Source organism: Benincasa hispida, unplaced genomic scaffold (assembly GCF_027475165.1).
Source record: "Benincasa hispida cultivar pf3 unplaced genomic scaffold, pf3_genome.v1.1 HicScf550, whole genome shotgun sequence".
NCBI lineage: Eukaryota > Viridiplantae > Streptophyta > Magnoliopsida > Cucurbitales > Cucurbitaceae > Benincasa > Benincasa hispida.
In genome coordinates this window covers 1-10,531 of record NW_028326658.1, presented here as the reverse complement: position 1 = coordinate 10,531, position 10,531 = coordinate 1, and the positions used below count along the sequence as shown (strand labels likewise).

Sequence of the window (10,531 nt, the reverse complement as noted above, 5' to 3'; positions counted from 1 at the left end):
CTACCTCTAATTGGAAGGCAGAAGAAGAAGCTAATAAGAACCTAAATTGGGTTATAGATTCAGAGTTTTCTTTCCACATGACACCCGAGTACCTATAGAGAGTTGGATGAAGGGCCTATCTATATGGGTAATAATAACTCATGTTCAGTGGTTGGGATTGGCTCAGTCTCCCTAAAACTTGAAGATGGAACAATCAAGCTATTGAGGATTGTCAGACATGTGCCTAAGCTGAAGAGAAATCTAATTTCACTAGGCATGCTTGATTCTATTGGCTGTGAATACAGAGGTAAGGAAGGTTACTGTGAAGTCTTGAAGAACAGTAAGCCTATCCTCAGAGGGGTGAAGATTAATGGTGTGTATGTTGTTCAAGGAGTTCAGAAAATTCACTCAGTTTTGATTGTGACTCAAAACCAACCTACTGAAGAAGATATTTGGCACAAAAGACTCTCACATATTAGTGCCAAAGGTCTACAAGCTCTTGGCAGTCAAGGAATTTTACCTAAGGGAGTTCATCAGAGCCTATCCTTTTGTGAACTTTGTGTGATAGGGAAGGCTACTAGGCAGAGTTCTGTGTAGGCTCAGCACACAACCAAGGCCATCCTTGACTATGTGATTTCGGACCTATGGGGTCCTTCACCTTTCCAGTCTTTAAGTGGAGTCAGGTATTTCTTAACCTTTGTTGATGACTATTCTAGAAAGAGTTGGTTCTATTTCCTTAAATCTAAGGATTTAGTTTTTGAAAAGTTTAAAGAATGGAAGATTATGGTTGAAAAATTATCTAATTGTCAAATTAAGTGTCTAAGAACTGATAATGGGCTTGAGTACTGTGCAGAGGAGTTTAATGTTTTTTGTAGACAACATGGTATTACTAGACACAAGACAGTTAGGTATACACCTCAGCAAAATGGGGTGGCAGAGAGATTGAACAGAACTATAATGGAGAGAGTAAGAAGCCTATTGTCAGATGCTATACTTCCTGAGAAATTTTGGGCAGAAGCAACCTCATACATTGTCTATACACTAAATAGATGCCCCCATGCGTCTCTCAACCTTCTAACCCCTGAAGAAAGGTGGATCAAACAACGTTCTAGCCTAAATAACCTAAGGGTGTTTGGTTGAACTGGCTTTGTTCATCAGAGTAAAGGGAAATTAGTTGCTAGAACTATGAAGTGTATGTTTTTGGGCTTCACAGAAGGTGTTAAGGGGTTTAGAATGTGGCACCCTACAGAGAAGAGATGTATCACCAACAGAGATGTTGTTTTTAGGGAGGATGAAATGTATACGCAGAGATCTAATTCTAATGTTACAGCGCCTCAAGTGAAAAATGATAAAATTGAGGTGGAGCAAGTTCTTATCCCTAGTTCTGATCCTTCAAGCTCTGAATCACCTTTTGATCAACTACCTCATCTTAAAGAAGAAGTAGAAGATGCCATTACTGATCATGAGCAAGAAGAACCAGATTTGAGGGGATGCAACCTAGCTAGAGATAGGCAGAGAAGAACTATAGTGCCACCTTCAAGGTATGAAGACTACTTAGCTTTGAATGCTTCTTATTTATCTAATGATTCAGAACCCTCAACCTCTGAAGAAGCAGTGAGTTATCCTAAAGCTAAGTTGTGGATAGAAGCAATGAATGAAGAAGTTGATTCACTAGTAAGAAACAACACTTGGGAGTTGACACCTTTGCCAAAAGGATGCAAGCCAATTGCATCCAAATGGGTGAAAAATTGAAGGAAGGTTTCCCTAATGATCAAAGACCTAGATATAAAGCTAGGTTGGTTGTTAAGGGTTTTACACAGAGGCCGGGTGTTGATTTCAATGAGCTATTTTCTCCAGTGGTCAAGTAGACTTCTATCAGATTGTTGTTGTCTATTGTGGCTCAGAATAACCTGAAGTTGGAGTAACTTGATGTTAAAACAACTTTTCTACATGGCTTCCTAGAGGAAGTTATCTATATGAGCCAACCTAAGGGGTATGAGGTCAGAGGGAAAGAAGACTATGTATGCCTACTTAAAAAATCTATCTACGACCTTAAACAGTCCCCTAGATGTTGGAACAGAAGATTTAGTGATTTTGTACAGAAGAATGGCTTTTATAAAAACTCCTATGACAGCTGCGTTTACATAAACACAGATACCTATACTCATCTTATCTACTTGTTACTATATGTGAATGACATGCTTTTATCAGGAGCAACTATGAAATAGTTAAATAAAGTAAAAGATTTACTTAACTCAGAATTCGAAATGAAAGACATGGCAATGCAACAAGAATACTAGGCATTGGCATTATCAGAAACAGAAAAGCAAGTATTCTAAGCATTAATCAGTCACAGTATTGCCAGAAATTGTTAAAGAAGTATCACATGACAGAGGCCAAATTAGTATATATTCCTATAGCTAACCATTTCAAACTCTCAACTAAAGAATCTGACATTGAACATTAGAAGGTAATGTCAACAATCCCCTATTGCCAAGTTGTGGAAAGCTTAATGTATCTAATGGTGTCTACAAGACCTGATATTGCCTATGCTACTAGTCTGGGGAGTAGATATATGGCTAATCTGGGTAAAAGGCACTGGAAGACAACTAAATGGATAATGAGGTATCTTAAGGGTACTTCTAATTCTAAACTAATGTACCAACAGCTTCCAAACAGTAAACCAGAGCCGATTGGGTATGTTAACTCTGACTATGTTGGAGATCTAGACAAAAGAAGATCCTTATCAGGGTATATCTTCCTATATGGAAGGTATGTCCTAAGCTGGAAGGCTACTTTACAATCAGTAGTAGCCCTTTCTACTACTGAGGCAGAGTTTATTGCCCTTTCAGAGGTAGTAAAGGAAGGTCTATGGCTAAAGGGTCTCCTATGTGATCTCGGGATAAAAAAAAATATAGTAAATTTTTTTGTGACAATCAGGGCACCATACATTTATCTAAGCAACCATAATAGAACTAAACATATTGATGTTAAATATCATTTCATTCAAGAACAGATAGAAGCAAAACAAGTTGAAGTTCTGAAATTACATACCTCAGAGAATGCCTTCGACATGTTGACAAAGACCTACTCAGCTCAAACTTCAGAAGTACCTCGATAGTATAGGGTTTAAGCTGAGAGACAAAGGTTAAAGAAGAAGACAGTCAGTTCAGAGAAGCTGAAGAAACATTTGAAGTTTATTTCAAGGTGGAGATTGTTATTACAGAAAGATGAAAACAACTTCAAGGTTGTTATAAATCAGTTACATACAAGTTGCCTTTATATACATTTTGTAACTACATGTAAATGTAAGAGAGAAAAAAAAATACAGAGTGTTCAAGAAAGGCTAACAACTTAACTTGCATCAATCTTGTAACCCCCTAATAAAAATTCCCATCAGCTTCTTCGTGGACGTAGGCTATCTTTGGCTGAACCACGTAAATCATTGTGTTCATCTTCTTCATCGATCTTCTTTGTTATATCGTTTACCATTTAGCCATCGATCGTTTACCTCAGCACCTCTATCTGTAGACCATCGTCGACTTCGAACCCCATCGTTTAGACGATCTTCTGTAAAGTCTTCATCGTTTAGACGACTCTTCCCTTATCGTCTAGACAACTCCTTGCTTTACCTCAAATCGGCTAAACGATAGTAGCCTCATCGTCCAAGCGATTTCCAACAACATCTCCCTCAGGTTCTCTTATTTTTTTCTCTTCGTTTTCTCTGCAACAAATAAAAGATAGGAATAGTCATTTGAGTTCTACAAAAACTTTAGAAGTGCTTATCTCTAATCACAGCCGTCAAGGTGTAGGGTGGAGATTTTCTTCACACGGATTGTGCTTTCAGCACACTGATTTGTATTTGTGTTTTCAACTAAGGTGGTATCTGGTATTCAGTATAGAGCCTGGGTTTCTTTAAGCCCAAAAGATCATCTTTAGTTTAATAGTGTAGTGTGTTATCAACCCATTATAAGCATATCAAGCCCAACAGATTCTGAGGTCCGGTTGATCTGTAATTTCATCGATCAATTTCTTTCTTGCTTTCTAACCTATTCTTGCTCATGTTTGATCTCACTCTCGCTCACGCTTGATCTTGCTTTCACCCATACATGATTTTGTTCTCGCTCATGCCTTACTTTATATATCAAATTCGAGTTCCAACTAATCTTTGATTTCATTGATCAATTCATTTCACTCTCCATCTCATTCTCGCTCATGTTTGATCTCGTTATCACTCTCACTCATGCCTTTTATCTCTCTTTCTCCAACTCTTCTTACTCTTTGGCCAAAATCATACAATTTGGATACTTCTAGTTTCAGACCAAGATTTCATACCAAGATTATCGTTCTTTCAAAAAAAAAAAAAAATTATTGATAATATAGATTTTGTGTAATTAAATATTTTCTTTATATATAAACATCTAAAATTTTAATTACTAAATAAAATAAAAAATGAAACAGTACAAAAAACAAAAAGGTCAACAAGACATAAAAAAGATTAATTATAAATATAAAAGGACATTCCAGTAATCACTCAAATTTCATTTTCGTGAAAAGTAAACACCATCGTTTCTAATTGCTATTCGACTTATTCTCATTGCACGTTGCAACCCATTCATTCCCTTTACAATCTAATACAATTACAATTGCACCCTAAATTCCAAACGTATGGATAAACAATGTCTAAGTTGAATTGTTTTCTTTAGTTTCTCATCTACTTTTCTTATCTTGTTTTCATCGTGCTAGCAATTTGAATAAAAATACCATGTATATAATGTATAGAAGATACATACATACTGGTCACATACTTTTCAAATAGTACTTATATTTAGAATGGTAGAATGGTTTTCATAAAAATACACATTATCAAAGTATTGGTGTTTGTTTTGCTTTTGAACCATCAAATTATTGGAAGATCCAAAAAAAAAGAAAAAAAAATTTCCTTTTCCCCTAAAAAAACTCCATTGAAGGTTGTGTTGTAGCTCTCAAAGGTGTGAAGGGTTCTCTCTCTGCTGTGGCCTCGATGCCATTCCCATCCCAGTAGCTCTCTCAGTACTGGGACCATGCCAACCTCAGCTTCTTCTGCGATTCCCAAGCCCTCCTCCGACCTCATCGCCCGATTGACTGCCGCCGACGCCGCCGTTAAGCTCAAGGCATTGAGAGACATCAAGAATCAGATCATCGGAAACCGCACTAAGAAGCTTTCCTTCATCAAGCTCGGCGTTGTCCCCCACGTTGCTGCAATTCTTTCCTCCACTTCTGACCCCAACATTCTCGTTCAGTCCGCTGCTGTTCTTGGCAGCTTTGCCTGCGGCGTCGACGCTGGTGTCTCCGCCGTTCTCGATGCTGGAGCCTTCCCTCGACTGCTTCGATTGCTTTCCGATCCCGACCCCAAGGTTCTTCTTCCCTCTCTTTTTCTCTTCTTCTTTCTAGCAATTTTGCTTCAATTTGGGAATTGCATTTCTCAGGAAATTGAGGAGTCTTTTATTGTTGGTCTGTTGCAATTCGCGTTTATGAGCTTACTTTCTGGTTATAAGTGCTCGAGTTGTATTTTAACTAGTTGATTAAAGATTCCAGAAATTTTGTGGCTTAGTTTTAAGTTGCATTTCTGTGGTGTCGATCCGTTCATCTTCTAATCTTCTCTATTATGGCCTCTTCGAACTACAAGAAATGGTCGGCTAATATGAAAAAGAAGATCTCCTTGGAACTGGACTAGTTTTTCGAGTGTGGGAAGAATAGCTCCTATTTCTACTTATAATAATCTTTTTTGGTTTGGCTAGCAGATTCCTTAAATACACTTTTAGAACTACCATCTTTTAGAAGGGGAAAAGAAGCAAAAAAAGGAGTTTATTCCTTTCAAAATTTTTCCAATTTTACCTTTCTTTTTATATTTATTCCTTCAAAATTCTTCAAAATTTTTCAAGTATTTTTCGTGTACATAATGCAACCTTTTGCGGTTGTCTTCTTCTTCTTCTTCTTCGTTTTTCGCCTTACTTTTCAATCATAATGTGAACTTTGTTGGGTGTATTTTTTCTGTTTCTTAGGTTGTGGATGCAGGAGCTCGATCATTAAGAATGATTTATCAATCAAAGTTGGCTCCTAAGCACGATTTCCTTCAGCAGGAAAACACCAAATTTCTTCTTTCATTATTGAATAGTCAAAATGAGAATGTGACTGGACTTGGGGCAAGTATCATTGTTCACTCATGTGAGACAATTGCAGAGCAAAAGGCATTGTATGATGGTGGAGTTCTAGAGAAGCTGATTGATCTTCTTGATGGTTCTCTAAGTCAAAGGGATGCTAGTTTAGAGTCGATTGCAACAATATTTAAAAATAATGTTGAAGCGATAGCGAAATTCATGCAACCTGGTAGAGAAGATTGGCTGAGTTATATAATTGAATTGATGAAGGACAGAAATCCCAAGACTAGATTGCTAGCCTGCGTATGCTTGATCGTTATAAGGAATTCGTCGTCTTGTTATCTGCAAGACATAGGAATCAAAATGAAATTGATACATAGTTTGCTTGAGCTTCTTGACAGTCCAGATCAAGTTGGAGATGAAGCTTCCTTCGTTTTTTCGACTTTAATTGCAGAGAAGGAGGAGCTACAAAAACTTGCTTTTGAGGCAAATGCAATTGATAAGTTGTACAATCACTTGCATAAGGATCAGTTAAGTCCCAGACGTTTTCAAGGATTGTTGCTGGCATTTTCTCATCTGTGCTCAAAGTTGGAGAGCTGTAGGTCTAGATTTCTCTCTTTGCAGGTTTGCTTCTTATTGTGATTGTATCAACTTATTTTTTATGAAGCTAACTTATTGGTTTTTGTTTGAAACATTTAGCAAGTACTTGTATTTAACTCATGTTTCACTAAGTCAACATGGCCAGGTAACTAAATTGACATCTAAAGTTGTCTGCTTGTCTATCTGAATCTCTCGATGGTTATTTCTGACCTAAGTTCATACTAATCCTTACTGTATATATATATATATATATTGTAATAAAAAAAAATCACTGTTTGACAAAGGTGTCCTGTTATCTGTTTCTCAGTCCTCAAAATTTTCCAATGAAAAAAGTTAAATTATACCAGCTGGTTCATTCCAATTGGATTGAAGAAAAAATGGAAAAATTAAGAAAATTAAAAAATAAATTAAAAAAAAAAGGAAAAGAAGGAAGAAGAAGCAACACGTTGTGTAAATATATTAATTGTAGTGGGGACTCAAAATTTTCTTTCTTTATTTTACCGTTTGATACTTTAACTGAGCTGCCGACCGATAGAGGTTAACAAATCTGAAATTTGTTTAAATTTAACTTACTAAGGTTTATGGATTTTATTTATTTGCTTATAATCTTGACCTAGGTAATGAACATAGTGATTGATGCCATAAAACATGAAAGTGGCGACATACGTATTGCAGCTTGCACTTGCTTGAGAAGTGTCTCTCGATCAATCAAGGTGTGTAATGTTGTATTAATATTAGCTTTTCTAATGTTCATAGTCTTTTTCCCTTCCCTGCTTTTTAAGAGCATCCTATTCAGAATTCGAGTGCAGGTTACTTTATGAATGAAGCAGTTGTCCTTCCCTTAGTTCGGCTTTTACACGATCCTTCAAATGATATTCAGGTATACCTATTATCTTACTAATTCAAGTTTCCAAATAGTCAGAATCTTCCTACCTTTTGAGTCATTGAATGTTCAGATTGAAAGAGGTTGTTTGGAAAAACTTCTTAAGTTATTTTTGCTTTTGTGTAATAGCTATCATTTCATACTCTTTAACCAGCTTGCAGCACTTGGTGCTATTAGCAACATAGTGGTTGAATTTTCAACAAAGAGGTCGATATTTATAGGATGTGGAGGTGTGAAAGAGCTGGTTCGATTATCAAAGTCTATGGACTTGGACATAAGGCTTAATGCATTGTGGGCTTTAAGGAATTTAATGTTCCTCGCAAACATTATGTGTAAAGAAGCAATCTTCATGGAGTTAACAGCTTCCTTGTTAGCCAGCCTTGTTTGCGGTACTGTCGAGTTCTGTTTTCCATCCTTATGGTTGAGTATATTTTGTGTTTAATCATTGTTGCATCACATGTTTATGTTCAGATCCCGAGCCTTCCATACAGGAGCATGCTATGGCTCTCGTGCGCAATCTTATCGATGGATGTGAGGATTCAATTGAGTATGTGTTTGCCGAAGATGGCATCGTATTGAATACTATTGGCCGTCAATTGCAAAATATTTCAATGGATGAAATTGGAGTCCAGGTTAGTTTAATTTTATTTTAAACTTTTGAATATGCTGTAGGCTCAAAAGGAAAGTTTTATTTTGGAGAAAAAAAAATCCTAGAAATGATTGCAAAACAGTCTATTTCTAAGAAAGAGCCCGACTTTACAAAGTGGTATTAATTACCAACTTACAAATAATAACTTGGCAACTTTGTGCCCAGCTCAATAATGGCTAATAACTGCCATGTTGATTGAACATACAGTAACTTTGTTATCTAAAGACAATAGGCACACAAACTGATTAAACATGCTACGTCGAAGCATTTATGTTTCCCGTCCTGGAAGATCTCATAAGTAGGTCTGATACTATGCAATACTATCTTACATAGAATTAGAGACTGACAAACTAGAGAAATATTTCCATTTTTAAGGTCACGAGGATCTTTTAACTGGTCTTTAGGATTCTGTTTATGTTTTTTTTGTTTGTTTATAATATCATTCGTCAATGGAATTATTTTCATGTTAAAAAAAACCTCCCTTGGGACAGAAGAAGGGGAAAGACGAATCCGATTCTGTTCTATCGATAAAGGAATTTTTTTCTACTTCCTTTAGTACGTGCGCGATCATGTCAGATGCTTGCTTCCTTCTGTCGGCTCTGGGTCTCTTGGGGAATTCACTTCCACTCCCGTAGGACAGTAGGCTATCTTCTTACCGAGCGGGAAAGGGTTTTAATAAATTATCTTACTTGCAGAGAAAAGAACTATAAATGCTCTTGCGGTAGTCTTGATCAAAACTCAAGTGACCTTTCATCTTGCAGGACCAACACTCTATGTTTTTCAGATCCTTCTGCACTCACTTTGTGTTTATTCTTTCTTTTGAAATATATTCTTTTGCGCAGCATTAGTCTTTTCAGACTGCTGTCAAATCTCTTTTCAGCTTCCGCCTTTTTTCAAAACAACAAACAAAGATAAAAATGGAAAAATTCTGAGTTAAAACTCAAATTATCACTATAGCTAAGGATAGATAAAGAAAATCACATCTTTGCCTGCTTGTGCTGTAAGCCTGTGGCTTGTATCTTGAGCAAATGACTTGCTTCTTTTTTTTTTTTTCCCCTCCTCTCACTTCCTTTGAGAAAAAAAAAATGAAAGATGGTTGAGCAAATGACCTTGAGAAATTAGCCAAATGAAGAACTGTCAACTTTCCATAGGAGTCTCAACACTCTTCCTCACTTGGCTTTGTGACATTTGTCTAGAATTTCTGTTTTTTACATGTCTACCTTAGTCTTAGAAAGCTGACATTAAACATGGAAGGAAAATTTTGAAATTTCTTAAGGGAGCCAATATTGATGGGAAGGCTAAAAATGATGGTGGATTTCTTTCATAGGATGATAGGAATAAAAAATTAGACACAGCTGAAGTTCTGCAGGTGCATATATGTTACTCAAATGTTAAAAATGCATTTAAAGAAACCATTATTTCTAAGAAAGGCTCCATCTGATGGATAATGTCCATGTCTGTCCAATGAACAATTAAGTTTCAGCAGATTCATTTTCAATGATCCTTTAGGATTTTTTTATGACTATAAAATCTGTATTGAGTATATCAATGAGAACTATCAAGTAAACCATATCAGAAAGGACTAGAGACTAGAGAGGTTAGAGAAGAAAATGATATGCTTCATGCAGTTGAATAATTACTGAATTATGACTGATGCAGGGAATGTATGTACTTTGCAATGTTGCAAGTGGAAATGAGTTTCATAAGGAAGGGGTAATGAAACAACTATTTCCACGAGGAGATGATGTGATCCACTCGTTTGTGGTGAAGTTTTTGCAGAGTGACAACAGTCAACTTCGAATTGCTGCTGTTTGGGCAATAATAAATCTTACTTTGCCTTCAAGTCCTCGTGCACTAGATCGCGTTACGAAGCTGCGGAATGCTGGTATTGTTTCTCAAATAAAGAATATGGTCAATGATCCGTGCCTGGATGTAAAGGTTATATCTATTTACCGTATAAGCCCCATTTTCCCATCCTCCCTCTTCCCTCTATATATTATCTTAATACCAAGTCTTTTATCCTTTACAGCTCCGTGTGAGAACAGTGCTTGGACAGCTAATAGCTTTCGGTGATGGTATTACGTTATAATTTTTCCCATCCTCAAAACCCAAGGGAAGAAGTACGCTGCTAGCAGTTTTGTTTTTCATCCACCTTTTCTGTAGGATATTGTTGAGCTTTTCATTGGCGGCTTTGATCCATCTGGTATGTTTGAATCTTTTTAGTTTGGGCCTGTTTGTCCCTTCCCAGATGCCCCGTTGAAATAAAGGCTACTTATTATT

At 36.6% G+C, this 10,531-nt stretch overlaps 2 protein-coding genes across 2 annotated transcripts; both read left to right on the top strand.

Moving 5' to 3' along the window:
* Nucleotides 1-2,500: 2,500 nt before the first annotated feature.
* On the top strand, nt 2,501-3,100 carry LOC150030121 (secreted RxLR effector protein 161-like). The gene is made up of 2 exons (XM_090310043.1): nt 2,501-2,833; nt 2,996-3,100. The coding sequence occupies exons 1-2, from the start codon at nt 2,501-2,503 to the stop codon at nt 3,098-3,100; spliced, it is 438 nt and encodes a 145-aa protein (XP_090166169.1).
* Nucleotides 3,101-4,669: 1,569 nt separating this feature from the next.
* LOC150030120 (uncharacterized) lies at nt 4,670-10,479 on the top strand. The gene is made up of 8 exons (XM_090310042.1): nt 4,670-5,375; nt 6,024-6,743; nt 7,337-7,432; nt 7,516-7,599; nt 7,757-7,991; nt 8,074-8,234; nt 9,911-10,189; nt 10,281-10,479. Exons 1-8 carry the CDS (start codon nt 5,043-5,045, stop codon nt 10,338-10,340), a joined length of 1,968 nt encoding a protein of 655 aa, XP_090166168.1. The 5' UTR covers nt 4,670-5,042; the 3' UTR covers nt 10,341-10,479.
* Nucleotides 10,480-10,531: the final 52 nt, after the last annotated feature.

Excerpts from the sequence above, each read along its gene's own strand:
- LOC150030121 (XM_090310043.1), top strand. The coding sequence starts at position 2,501 with ATGGTGTCTACAAGACCTGATATTGCCTATGCTACTAGTCTGGGGAGT. Across the intron at positions 2,834-2,995 it reads AGTTTATTGCCCTTTCAGAG|ATAGAAGCAAAACAAGTTGA; the intron begins GTAGTAAAGGAA and ends ATTCAAGAACAG.
- LOC150030120 (XM_090310042.1), top strand. The coding sequence starts at position 5,043 with ATGCCAACCTCAGCTTCTTCTGCGATTCCCAAGCCCTCCTCCGACCTC. Across the intron at positions 5,376-6,023 it reads TTTCCGATCCCGACCCCAAG|GTTGTGGATGCAGGAGCTCG; the intron begins GTTCTTCTTCCC and ends TCTGTTTCTTAG. Across the intron at positions 8,235-9,910 it reads TGGATGAAATTGGAGTCCAG|GGAATGTATGTACTTTGCAA; the intron begins GTTAGTTTAATT and ends TGACTGATGCAG.